The sequence below is a fragment of the Oryzias latipes genome, chromosome 14, assembly GCF_002234675.1.
Source record: "Oryzias latipes chromosome 14, ASM223467v1".
In the NCBI taxonomy this organism is placed as follows: Eukaryota; Metazoa; Chordata; class Actinopteri; order Beloniformes; family Adrianichthyidae; genus Oryzias; species Oryzias latipes.
In genome coordinates this window covers 20,096,392-20,111,163 of record NC_019872.2, presented here as the reverse complement: position 1 = coordinate 20,111,163, position 14,772 = coordinate 20,096,392, and the positions used below count along the sequence as shown (strand labels likewise).

At 39.2% G+C, this 14,772-nt stretch overlaps 1 protein-coding gene across 1 annotated transcript in view; it reads left to right on the top strand.

The window, feature by feature from the left end:
* The window catches only part of LOC101167817 (transmembrane protein 211), a 163,469-nt gene that overhangs the window by 47,873 nt on the left and 100,824 nt on the right, over window positions 1-14,772 (top strand). Inside the window, exon 2 of the mRNA XM_011483716.3 lies at window positions 13,742-13,880. Coding sequence (XP_011482018.1) covers window positions 13,742-13,880 — 139 coding nt within the window. The remainder of the gene's footprint in view (window positions 1-13,741; window positions 13,881-14,772) is intronic.

Genomic DNA, 14,772 nt, shown 5'->3' with positions numbered 1-14,772 from the left:
ACAAGCCAGTGGGTTATTATTACATTTGATTATAAATCTGACACCGTCACTGAAGAGAGACTGAAGCATGTCAGAGATGTGGAAGACATGGCAGGAATAGATAGGAATATGTTGGATGGAGTAGTGGGTATAATTAGTAGTATGGACAGCAAGATATTTAATGAATGCATTGAAGATGAAACTGTATCCACTAAGCTTTAAGCTGAATGTCAAAGAATCAAAGGCAACTCCAAATACCTGAATCTCAGACTCAAATGCAGTAGAATGTTAAACTACTTAATTTTGTTTTTCTTTACAACACTGTAAGCAGTAGGTATTTCTAGTTAGCTGAATGATCTCAGTTAGACCTGCACAATATGAGGAAAACTCGCGATATGCGATATCAGAGATTAAAATTGCGATAACGATATAATTTGCGGTATATAAACGAACAGCAAAATAACCAAATAACCATTCCCAGTTTAAAAATTATACTCCAAATGACCCACGTTGACATAGGTTACAAACATCTAACATAACAGGGCTCCATCTGATTGGTCAACAATGTGAAGGCGTCCATCCGATTGGTCAAATGCATTAAGGGATTTATTTGATTCGTTAAATGGTTCAAGCTGCCATTAGATTGTTTTAACACATTTAAGGTTTATGATTTATTGCGATATTTGCCGTTAGAAGCACCATGAAAACTTCTGAACTAGTGTTACCTACTACACTGCAGTGCTCTCTTCAAAACATCTGAAACAGACTAGAGCAGATTTAAGTTTGATATGGTCTATTTTCAGTCATTGAAAAGTGTAGAAATAAGTGATGTCACCAGAATGCACCAAATTGTACCATATTAAAAGTTTCCGGGGGGGCATGCCCCCAGACCCCCCTAAAGTTGCAAGCACCTGCGGAGCGGCGGGTCCCGCTATGCGCGGTGTCGGGCCAGTAACTTTCAGGCAGGGCCAGTAAGTTTCAAAAACTACTGGCCCTGTGGGCCAGTGCAAATTTCTGGGCTATGTCAACCCCTGTGATCATTAGGCCACCAACCAAAAACATGTTTTCTGTGGCAACAATTTATTCCAAACCTCAGATAATCTACATTTAAAGGTATTACTTTTTAGATTTGCCCTCGTTTTTTTCCTGAATGTCACATCCTATCTGCAGCCTGTCCCTCAGGCATAAATGGACACTCCATCCACTTGTCAAGTGATTAATCTGCGCTCTGCGCTTTCATTCGTCTCTCCTCTCCATCTCATATTCAGTATGTACACACAGATTCCTCATCCATTCAAAGTGCGCTCACACACATTTGCACTTCTCCACGTGATACTCGCCCTCCCAGTCAGCTCTCTGTGAAGATCAATGAGGGCACAGATGTGTGTTTTAGGACATTCATTTAGAGACTGTGAATGTTTCCCTGTAGTGCTGATGTGACTGGCAGAATTATCAGGATACCACTGAAAGATAATAAGTCACATGAAAGAAAGAATAAGGGAAATGAACCAGGTTGCTGGCAGAGAAGTGGATGGATTACGTCTCAGCTGATTTCCTCGTTATGTGGATGTCGGCTGAAGGGTCCTGAGAGGCTGGAATACACTTCTAATGGGCTTCTGAATGGTGGTGCTTTGGTGTAGGGCTGTCCTTCCCTTGTGCTTGAGATTTGCTTCTTTTCTAGATATTACAAGCATACCTCCTGGATCAGAACTTGGATATTCCTGAACCAGCTAATGTCTTAGTCACAACTGCCTATACGGGTGTAAAGAATATGGCTGTTGTTTAAAAAATGGACAAACTTGGACGGGGCACGCAGGTGATTTGCATACAATCAAAATCAAAATTTAAGATTGTAGACCACTTTGTGTGTCCATGCAGCAAAAACTTTCATCCCCATATTTCCTACGGGCATGCTGCAGGCGACAGATTGTAGCAAACACTTAACACGTCAGGGTATGTAAGAGTAAAATAGATGAGACGCAGACATATTGTATTGATTTTTTTGTTTTTTCAACTCCCCGCAAACCCAATACAACGGACCCGTTGGTGTTTAGGTGATGAGTAAAGGCTCCTTGCGCACTGCCTGACTTAAATGAGGAAATTAGACAACGTATCACCTGTGCATCCTGTGCGTGCAGCATTTGCATGCTGTCAGTAAGGATCCAGTGCTCACACCTAACTAATGACTAAAGTGCGGTGTACAGGCCCCGTACGACAGCATCACCCATACGTCATAAGTGACATGTGACTTACAATGGGTTGGCGTCACATATACAACTGCCACGTTGCGATGGGAAGGCATCAGCAAAGTCTTCAAGGTGAGCTGCCGCCGCCGGAATAGATGAGGAATAGATGGAAAATTGTTGGCGTGGTCATGAATACAGATAGCCAGATAGGCGGCAGTGATGAAATCGAGTGACACCTGGGCGACCACATGGTGATGGCAGCTCTTATTGGATGATATGTAAATGTCTCTGGACAGCGGCAGTCTATATCATGTGCCACAGGCAGCTGGCCGCTCGTTAGACGAGGGTATATATAAAGCAGGCCATTCTGCAACACTGGTCATTCACAACTCAGATTTGGAGCAAACATTATACTCTCGTCAATTTACAAACTGACAAGAAAAAAAATAACTAATTTTTAAACGATATGCCTCCCAAGAAAGCACAATGTTTTGTCTTCTTCGTATTCTGCCGCCTCCTAATTACAAATGCCACTGCGCGGCCACTTGCCAATTTTGAAAAAACACAAAAAAAACGACGAATGCTTGCTACAGTGGTACGTTCCATTTTCATGACGTCCCTTAAGGTGGGTACACAAGCCTCAAGGCCGCAAGACACCGGTTGCAGTTCCGGGTTTATGACCCTCTACAGGCCTAGGACACCCCAAAACTCGCAGTATCCATACGGATCAACCCTCGTACAAGTGCATGTGACTGAGGCACAATTTTGGCAGGAAAAGATTTAGGATGGTGGAGGTCAGTTACCTCAACTTAGAAATGCTTAATGGTGGTCTTCAAATTAAACCACATTGTTTGGTTTCCAGCTTACTACAGTGAGATCGTAAAAAAATCTTCTACAGCCTCCACTGTTTTGCTTGCACCCATTCACAGTATACACTTAATAAGAAACCTCTCGTAAACTCATAATGCCTGTCTATTCACGTATCTGCAGGGCTCTTTCTTCATCCTTTGCCCTGCATAAAAGCAAGGCGTCCGATTGCAAAGTGGAGGAGTTATTTCCGTCCGCGCCGGGCGCTCAGCATTAACTGTCTCTGTCTCTCTGGTGCTTTTCAGGAGCAGAAACTCTCCATTTCCACAGCCAAGTGCTGAACCGTGTAGCCATTCAGTCCAGGCTTGGCGAGGCAAAGTGTGTTTAATGAGGCATGCTTTGCTATCTCCGTCTTGTAGCTCCCAATTGAGAAGACAATGAAATTTCATTGGCCTGTACAGCGTAATCCCTGACTTCCTTAATGTAATTTGAAATGAAAGAGTTTCCTATAGTGTCCCCCTCTCTTTGGCATCTTTCTGCATGCTTTCAGTGATTATTCTTCTGCAGGCTCTGAATGGGCATCATTTCCTGTAGAAATCCAAAGTACTTCTTTATGTTGTTGCCAAAAAATATAAACCCGTATATCACTGCCTTTAGCCTATATTTTTTCCGGCACTGTTGCACTCTTGTGGTTATGGTGACTGCTTTATGGCTGTTTTTCTAAAACTATCTAATTTTGTTTATTGGACAGATCTGTCAGTTTTATGGCTGCAATGCAGATGTTTTTATTATTATTCTTAAACGCATGAAAGTGAAGGATGTACACAGCACATGTCATTAGATTGTCAACATGTTGCATGGATTCAAAGTGATAAAGCAAGGCACATCTCAGACTGAGGTATGTAAGTGTACAGGAGTTCCTCGGGGTCTAATACTAGAACTATTTGCACTCTTTTTTTTGGGACTGTTTTCTTGGTGGTTTTTGTGTGATTTAGTTCTATCTTATCCATCTTGACACATGAACACATGAACCGTGACTCTAAAACTGTGACACGATCCGAACCGTGAAGTTTTGTAATCTGTTGCACCCCTTGTGCTAGGACTACTGTATCTGTAGACTCAGAAACTGACTCATCAGTTTTCTTGAGAGAAAAAAATGGCAAATTTGAAGAAATTAAGCCTTGAAATCTGGATATGTTGCTGGTGAGAGCTAAAAAATGCACTCTTTGACATACTGTAACTCATAAACGTCTGATTATGATGCAGAGATAAGCATATCAGGATATTGGCTTTGCACCTAAATACAACAATATATATTAGTAATTCAGCTGATTTTGTTGATTGCGTGAGCTTTTCACAACTTTAAAGTGATGCATGTCAATGCCAGGGATTTATGTCAATTACATAAAGGGTTTTGACGTTTTTTAGCAGTTAGCTTGGAATGCCCAATTTGCATGGGTTCTTCCATAGTCCTGTTAACACAGGTGAGTTATGAGGTGAGTAATAAAGTTTATTTTGATCCGGCGTGCCTTGGAGTCGTGGTGAGGCGGGAGGCTGGTTAATGGCTCGTAGCGAGACTGGAGGTTCAGCAGTGGCTCGTGGCATGACTGGAGGGATCCTTGAGGAGCTGTTGTTCAGGAAGGCTTGAGACTCAGGTGAAGACTCGTAGTATGAATGTCCTGGGAACGAGGCATAAAATGAAGTTAGGCGAGAGCAAAGATACATGGGCTAAGCATGACTTAGTGACCAGGATAAGCACCATCAGGGGCAACGAACTGGCGTTGAATACTGGTTCTGGATCTCCTTATGTAGGTCTGGCGGCATGATGAGTAGAGTGGTCACAGCTGGGTCGAGTCAGGAGTAAAATAGAGAGGGGAGGGGGAGGAGCTGCCAGAGGCCCCATGACAATAATACACTTAAAAGCTCAGAAAAAATTGGTTTTGCATGATATAGGCCCTTTAAACGGTTAAGCCAATTGTTCTGTCAGAGCCCAGAACAAAGTATGTTAAAGTTATCTAAACAATTTATGATAAAGAATAGATTAAAAACCTGGAAGCAATGTAACAGTGGTGTGAATGTTGATATTCCCTGTAAAAAAAAAAAAAGATTACAAACTTAAATTATGTGCAGTGCAGTGCAGAAAAAAGTGTAACTTTCACCATTTGGCAGAGTTTTAACAAGCTTGACTTGACCTTAGAGTCAGTCAGAGTCTCTGGATTAAATCCAGGGTTTCACTCACTGCCTAACAAAGCCCAGGTCCACCATATCTCTGCAGAATCCATCTCTGGAGGGATTAAAAAGCATTAGCTCAGTCATGTTATACTAATGAAAAAAATTTGGCATCTATGCTTTGGTTTCCTCAACACCATCAAACAAAATAGAGTCAGCATAACCTTTCTCAACTGGCACGAAAAAGTAGGTGTCATAAGTACAAAAATGAAAAGATAAATTCTACACAACCCAACAAAACATAAAAAACTACACAAATGATAAAGAAAAGCAAGAGCCATTGAAATAAAATCTTGTTTCTTCCTTTGGACGTTTTTACTTTTCCATTTCCCTGTTGTTCTCTGGCTTCGGCTGTTGCGGTGGCACTAGCACTTTAACGCATAATTACAATCTATTTCGGAGGAATCACTGAAAAGACCAGAGCTATTAGCTGCACATTTTCTGCTAAATTAACTTGTGCGCAGAGCAAGTGCCGTTCAGGGAAAAAAGCCTCTCAAACGTTTCTGTATGGTTTGTAAGTAAAAGTCTTTATTCTGTTTTTACTCACAATGGGATAGCGGTTTATTGTTTGTCGTTAAGGGCCGAGGACACTGTTAGCTGAAATATTGTCAATTTAAATTACTGTATATGATCAGTTTTATGGGAAGTGACTAAATGGCGCATAAAGTATAGAGAATAGAAAGCAGTTATAGCCTGCAGGTAATCAAAATAACTGACACTGTATTTGCAGCATCTGCATCAAATTGTTCTGAATTTTAGGAAATAATTAATAGTTATGCTAAACATAATGTCCCTTATAATGTCCTTTACTGAACTGCAGATGACAGCCCCCCCAGCCTTTATTCTGTTGTATGAGATGTGATGTGGCTCTAATGTGTCACAGTGAATGGAGAAGAGCAGGGTGGGAGGTCGGGTGCTCACCTCCACCCCTCGAGGCAGGGATCGAGGGGTGAAGACAAAGGAGACATTCCTCTGCATACATGAATATCATTTGTGCAAAACGTGACAACAAAGACCCCAGAGATTGATGGTCATTTTGTTTCTTTAGGTGCGTCTTTGTTGTCTTTTTCCCTCCCCAGAGATGAACACTCTGGGGAGGGAATGTATTGTCAAATACATTATGTATTTGACAATTTTCTGTCAGATAAGTTTTTTTCTTCATCCCAAATCAGAAATTCAAAACACTTTTTTTTTTTTTTTATATTAGGCTAAAATAGGGGAAGGGGAAATATGCTTTGAAGATCCGGAATGCTTTTACTGTGATAAGTAAAGATTGATTAGATATAAAAGTTATGTTGGTTTCAACGATTTTTTTAATCTTGTTTTTTAAATTATAAAACCCAGATTAGTATTTTATCACAAAGACGTTTAAAAATAATGAACCTTATCTTCCTTTGATATCTTTTAATGACCATTATGCCATTTTTTAAATTTAAAAATCTGTCATTTTCTTGAACACAGTTTCTGCAGAGTGAATTTCCTCTCTGAATTGTGTTGGCACAGAGCAACCTCAGCACCACTTTCCGGTGTAGGTACCATAACCATTCGGCCTGCAACAACCGTTCGGGGTCCTTGGACTAGTGCTGACGTCACATTATGTGATTGGCTGTCCGTTGGTCCGATGACTTGTCAGATAGTGATTGGTCTGGACAAATTATGATACTACCATAGAAGAAGATATTATGCAGTCCGTTGTAAACAAATACAGCTCAGACAAAGAGCGAGATTATCTTCTAAACATGCCTTTATTGTTGTTATGATCATTATTAGCTGCATTTGCAGCCGAATGGACTGCCTTCCGAACCCTTCTACGGACTGCAAACTATTACAAAGCACCTTCCCTGCCTGCGAACACGAAGCTACGAGACTCCAGCTGCTCCGATCAGAGACACGGTTCACCTGTGTGGAGCAGCAGGTTCATTCTAACAGCCACAGATCTTTTTACAAAGTAGGTTGTGGCAAAATCGCTCTATAAATATTACAAAGAATAATGTCAGACAGAACTTATGTAGGAACAAAACTTTAGGTTTCAATTTCAATTTATTTGTTTAGAGGATAAGCCCCTTGAGATGTGTCATCTCGTTTTCAAGGGGGTCCTCAAAATACAACAAAACAAGCAAAGAAATAACCGACAGATACAGCTGAGCAAGTTTTACATATATCAAAACAAGACGAAAAAGAACTTAAAATTTACAAGACAACAAACAGGCACACACACCCAGGTTACAAAAGGAAACGTGAAAATGAAAATATGTAGAGCCAGATCTTCATACTACGTAGTTTGTTTGAGGCTACCGTAGTGTGACGTTATCCTCAGTCGAAAGGACCCCGAACGGTAATTGGTACCTACACTGTCACCCATGACTGAGAGCTCTCTGTTTACATGCTCTCCTGCTAGCTCACAGCCCCTCACACCTCCAACCTAACATTAGTGGTGCATCAAAATTGATCTATCCAGCCGTACAGTTTAGATCCAGATTCCAGCTCAAACGAGGAAAACAAAGACGTTAATGGATCTATTTGTCTGCAAGTGGATGATCAGAATAGAGCGGGCAGGGAGCAGGTGGCCTGCTTATAGTAGGTTCTTATGTCACAAATTCGCATTTTTCCAAACATCTTTTCCTGATTCAATATAATTTAAATTAAAAAACCATATCAGAAATATAATTTTAAGCCTAATTTTCTCTATAAGTCCGCCATCATCAGAAAAACACCACAAGAACATGTTAAAAACACAAAAAACACTATTCATATTCATTGTAAATGACAAAATTGTGAAAATAAACATTTAGAATTTACTTGATCATCTATGTGAAGCTTTCCCTGCCATATTTTCAGAGTGACTGGTTTATATGTAACTCCTTACTTCACTGTATTCCAGATCTCTCAAAGTGGACTTTTTGGAACAGCAACTTTAGAAAAAGCAGCGGACGGTTTGATGAGACATCTGACAGTGATGTTAGGTGCTTATATAAAGGGAAGGTTTTTTTCCTCAATGATTCAGCCCTGCAATGATTTTTTTGTGTGTGGTGATTCTCACAAATTGCAGCCTATTTACCTTTAACATTTTTATCATGTTTTTGAAAGTGAGGACATTTGTACTATTTATTTATTTAACTATGCATTTATATATACACAAAAACACACAATGGAAACGTCTCGCTTTCTTTAAATTAAGTTGGAAAAAAAAAACTATTTGTGTGTGACCTCTTCCTGTAAGAAGATCAAGAGAGCATGCGTTATGAATAAATTATAGTTTACTTTCTTCATCTGTCACAAAACCATGGCAACAGACACAAACTATTCAAATATTTTCTAAAGAGGGAGGCTTTAAAAAAGACTCTTTCACAGTGAGAATATTTCAAGCAGTTCAAGAACATAATAATAAATGACAATTTAGTTTCAAAGAAATCAACAATTTTAAAGCAACGTTCAGCCGGGGATTTAGAATAGGACAAAACTCAGATAAAAACAGCAACCAATAAACAACTAGTACAATACAGTAATGGGGTAAAACATTTCTCCATGGTCAACTAAATATAGATTTATATTCGTGATGAGAAATGTTAATTGTTTAAAAAAAAAAAAAGTAGACCAGATAGGGTTGTTAATTTGTTTTTTGTGCAAAAACCAGGGATGGACTTTTTGGCAAAGTACAGAGGAGAGACGATACTTACACATTGATGCCCATTTCTCTAAGAATTTCATCTCCAGACAGTTCTGTGATCAGGTGATACTACCAACAAATCTATATAGCGGTAGAGCCATGGCAGAGAATCAAGAATTCAGTCAAAAGAAGAACCAAATTGCCCTGAAATATGACTCTGAAAAACAAAGACTTTGTTATATTACCGTGATAAATGAAAACACAACAAAATAATTATATATGACTTCATAAAACAAACCTTTACAAAGATATCGTGATTTTACTTGACTACTTTCTGTTACTTTTTGAAGTCTTTCAAAAAAGAATAATGACTTAAAGCTTTGAGTAGTACACTTCAAATAATGCCAGGCAGACAGAACTCAGCCTTCCAGCAGAGTTTGTTACTTCTTTACCAGATTCTAATTGACTGTTGTTATTGGGAGAAAGTTTTAGGGAACAGCTAATACTGTGATTTTATGCTGACAGGTAGCTTGTAAGGAGCTTTTATTCTGAAAGGTTAAAAAGAAAGAAATGCTTTCTCTCTTTTTTGTTATTGAATGTTCACTAAGTGGACTATGCAGGATCAAGCAGAGTAGCATGGTTTTTATTTTAATTTTTCAAAAATAATACCTCTAGAGGTGTAAAGGGACCCTCGAGTACACTAGATTACCCAAAGTGCTGCATTCATGGACTTTAACATGTGTGGGAAATTCTGCACTGATGTTTTTTTTTGTTTTGTTTTGAAATTCAATAAAAAATGTATTAGCATTGTTTCCTGTGACTCTGCACTGGGCCGCTCAGATGTTGCTCCTGGGCCTCATGCGGCGTGTGGGCGTCTAATTGAAAAGCCCTGCTGTAGGAAGTGATTAACATGGTAATTCAGCTGAGGTCATTAGTAATTGTCAGACATCTCATTTTAATAAATAAGTTTAAACAGGAAAGAAACAATCACACAAACCATGAACTAAAACGTGACAAACCAAGACCCTGAACAGTTTTATCAAAGAACCACAACAACCCTGGAGACAAAGGGATTTTGTAATGACTACCTGGAAAACGTGGTATTAACTAACACACAGGAGGTCAGGTAATTGAGAGCTTAAGTTGGTGTGAAACTCAGGGAATCAGGGAATAGAACATACTTGGACTAAAAACAAAGTATGGTTTAATCTAATCAACCAAGAAAAGCTAAAACAATCCTGAAAAAAAGTAGACTCCAGGTACAATTATTAGCCAGCATGGTGGTGAAGTGGTTTGCACTTCTCTGGCACTGGTTCAAATCCCAGCATCTTTTCTATGTGAAGTTTGCCCTGTAGATGCCTCCAAAAACATGTTTCATAGGTTATTTGGTGACTTTTAACTGCACCGTTTTCACATCTGTATTGTTAGCATTTTTGCTTCATAGATGGTAATGCTACAAGCTCATGTTTAAAGCATGACACTGTTACGTTTTACAGCTTCTATAAGTAAGCAATGTTACTGTAAGCTAAACAATGGCTATGACCGAATTCCTTCACTACTGTACTATATAGTGCATTCGTCATTTTGTAGTGCTGTCCGAATCTACAATTCTAAAATCGAGTTCCCTAGAAATTTCCTAGAAGTCTCTGCGGAAAAAAAACAGTGTGAATCGATGCTCTCTAGATTGGCGAATATTTTCAAGAAACCATCAACGCTTTCATCTTCAGAACTCAATAGGTTCATAAATGATCGTCACAAAACGCTCATATAAATGAGATTCCCACTTTGTGAGATCGATGGCATCATATTTTTCGTTTAAAAAAAAGTAAACTGTCTAATGTTACCACGATACTGCTAATGAAGTTGTAAAAATGATAGAGTCGTATATATAATTATATTTAAAAAAATTCCAGTTTCTGTAATGTTTTGTTCTGTTGTTATTTTTTTTTGTATTTATATATTGCACCTAAAAAGTCGGATAAGGCTGAAGTTGCGTCCCATTTTTAGAGTTTCCGCTTTGAGAGTTTGGGTTTGGGTTAAAGGTAAATCTACATCACATTTTAATGGTTCCTACAAAAGATCTAGCGGACAAAAAAAGGTTTTACAGAGGATGAAGAACACACTTCTTCCTCGTACAGGCCGGTCCATGAAAATATTGTCTGACATTAAAAAAAGTCTTAAAGAAGGTCGGGGACCCGTGGTCTAGACAATGATGGGGATGTGGAGTGGCGTGGCTACATCGGAGCCAAATTAACCAAGTTTTGAAGTTCATCTCACAACTCATTGAATTAGTAAAAAAGGTGCATGCTTGTGTAGCTACATGAAAATATCAGATATCAGGAAATTTTAAGAGACAATTTATTAGTCGACCATTAAGTTTATGCATACCGGTAGTTTTGACGGCATAGTTTTAAAAGTTTGTTAGGTCAAATTAAAGTCAGCAATGTTATTCTGATGGTGTGACACTACTTTACTGCCGTTCTTATGAGCAGCCAGGAGCAGCACATGACATTTACTGTCATGCTTGTAAATCAATCTGCTCTCATTCTTCCGTCTTTGACGTCAGTCACATCAGGGACAGCTGTAATGACATGTTGTTGGGTCGTGATTTTCACACGCCTGTTAATCATTTCCCCACTATTGTCTGTGCCTGCAATGATCATCACTTGTGTTTGGAGATGGCATTTTAGGTGGACAGAGTCCATTTTAAACCAGCTGATAAGGGAGCTTTAGTAAAGCTAAAGAGGCAGAGCAAGGAGAAGAAAGAAGCGTGAGGACGCACAGCCTGTGGAAAACACACCTAAACACATATCTGAGCACATTTTACACTGTTTGACACGAAACGTATCCAAGTTATAAACTGACCAATCAGAGGCCTCAATAAAAGTATGTGGTGACTGCTGACCCCAATGTTGAACAATCAAAACGTTCGATTGACAGATTGTTCTGACCCTGTCTTCAAGTGGTAGAGGTGTGGACTTCCGACAAGCTCACTCCTGATTGGTGAGAGTGGTTGTCAAATAGACAACGACTCAAACAAACTTGGACCAATCCCTGCTTACTGACGATTTCTGGCTCCAACATGAAAAAATGGCGACTGCATTGATTTCATTTGATCAGCGCTGGAAGTAAACTGTCTTCTTTTGTTGACGTCACACTAAGACATTTGACAGTTTCAGAGAGGGAAATTAGCTCATTCTGAATCTAACACAATCAAGACTATTCAAGAAAAAGGTGGAATAGAGTGATGTTTACCACGGAACCGAACATTTCCATCTGAAAATGAAGGTGGCTCACTAATGGGCTTCTGTGAAAGGGATACGAACAAAGATATGTGGTCATTTTTGGGTCAATATTTTGCTGTATTTACATGTTTTGAGATGATCTAAGTTTATCCAAGTTAATCCTCAGCCCGGCACTCTTCTTTGCATTTGTTCAGAAAGCTCATCCATGGTCTTAACCAGTCCTTGTTCCCTTCACATCTATTTGGAACTACATGATTCAGGCAAAGCCTCAGTCCTGTTAAGGCAGTATAAACAGAAACAAAAACTGCATCCAGGGATTGTTCTGCGACTTTTGGTGAAACTGTTTTATCTTGTTTGTTCTTGTTACAGAACATAAGGCGTTTTCAGGGTTTATCATTGGTCTAAAATAGATGTAGCTTTATGGTAAAACCCACACAATATACTATGATTTTATAAAGCTATATACCTACATTATTTATAACGAAGTAAACAAAACAAAAGGTCATTTTTTAAGCAGATTTTAGCCTTTAAACTCTACCTGATTTAAGAAGAAACATCACAAATATAGCTTTATATTTAGCAATGTTCAGTTTCTATAAAGATGTTTCGGGAACAATTATAACCCTTATGGCCCTTTCTTTGTTTAACCCTTCTGATATCTTATATGACCCCACCCTTACTTTGACGTGTTCTCCCTACCATGACAAAGGTGGATAAAGGTGGAAAGATTTCATGTAATCCATGGACACCAGTGAAGATCACAAATCATTGAAGAAAAAAGGTTCAGCGCACTGTCTAGTGGGTCTAGATGACCCAACTCTCAATGTTAAAGTGCCTAGGACAGCACAAGGGTTACGATAATTAAGCTGCATCCACTGCTGCCTAATTACATTTTTGACTGGAACAAGAAAGGATCTTTCACAGCAAATCAAACTGGTAATGGTGTCCCACATTTAAACAAAACAGTAAACACTTTGATTTTCTATTAGTAAAGGCCAAAACATCTATGCTGATGTGTGTTGTAACCACTTGTGCCTGCATTGCTTTGAATGACCTAAAATCTAGTAAAGTCAGAGTTTTCTCTTAGGAATTGCATATTTAAATGAATTCTCCATAGAGGATTACCAAACATTTAATTTTGTTTAATTATCAAATTTTTGAGATTTTCTGGATTTTCTAAAAGTTTATTTATTGGAGATTTTTAAAACCCTTTTCTCAGGTCAAGTCTTACAGTGACTTGTTTCATCTGGAATGCTTTTACTAATCGGTTTTAACTCAATTACTTAATTAAAAAATGTTTTTGCTTGTCCCTGTCCTCCATGCTTTTATGGAAATGTTGTGCAGTGTTGCATCACAAAAATTAGCTAATATTTTCCCACATACAATGCTGCCAATGTTCCACTTTTAACTCTTTAAACAATCATTTTGTCCTACAAAATTGGAAAATTACTGCATTTGTGGGAGCAGTAAATGAATTTAACTAAACCATATCTTCTTGGCTTTGTAGCAGCAGAGAACATGTGACAGACAATAAGGTGCTGTGGGTTCTGGCTGGGCAGCTTTCCACTTTTGCTGCTCCCACTTGTAAAAATATGAAATTGGCTCCATCAGTGTGGTGCTCGGGGGACTTTGCAGTTGAATTCTTGCAGCTCAAATGAAATTGTTGTGTGTGTTTGTGCGTTTTTCAGACCAGCGCAGTGCTGTGCTCGGGAGGCTGTGCTCTACTGGCAGTCAGCTCCCTCTTGGCCATTATCACCGTCTTCCTTCCCAGCGGAGGATGTGAGAGGAGGGCCTGCACCCTGGCTGGATACATGCAGATGGCTGCAGGTCAGTCAAAAACACTAATTCTGTCTTTTGATAGTGAACCATAAAAAAATTGGATAAGTCCTCTACTCTGCAATACATCTTTCACTGCCTCGTCTTTCACAGTTTCATCCTGAGAGAAGGACTCATTACCTTGTTTTACCTGAATGCTAAAAAATTGCTGGCTTTGTAGTCAAAGTCAAAAGGAAAAAAAAACTGAAGATACATCTTGAGGACAGATGCTGCTAGGCAACCAGAGTCTGCATGGCAGGGGTGAGCCAGTGAAAGGAAACTGAGGATGGATTTAGAGACTCCTGTAAAAAGACAATTACGCCACCTTAACACAGGTCATTGGTTCAGGGCTGCATGTGACTTATCAGGCCGCCTGTAATCAGCCTGTAAACATTATGTGGTGTTGTCAGAGCTTGTGTGTGGGGCTTCTTTCACTACACAGTGCAAGCCCTCACATTCTTGCTATTTAGTTGCAGTTGGTCCATTCTTAGACTACCTTTCTCCTCTTATTGATGAATGTAAGGTTCTTATCAGTGGGAACATTCACAGTACTTTGTTTCCACAAACTCACCTTGTTACTGTTTTGATGTTTTCTACCTGACTGAGCTGTGAGCCTCCTCCAAGTTCATTGACCTGCTCAAATAAATATTATTTGATTTACAGTATTTTCCGCACTTTAATGCAAACGTAAAAGGATTTTTTCATAAAACGATAGTTTGCCTTATAAGCCGGAGCATCTTATATATGGATTAATTCTGGTTGTGTTTATTGATTAAGTGATTTTGAGAGGTACACTGCGCTCTGTCAAAGTTTTTTTTATGTGATGCAAAAAGGAAACGTTGGGATTCACAGGTATTGCAATTTCGCTAACGCGACTAACATGTAGCTGTGTCGGACCGTGTTT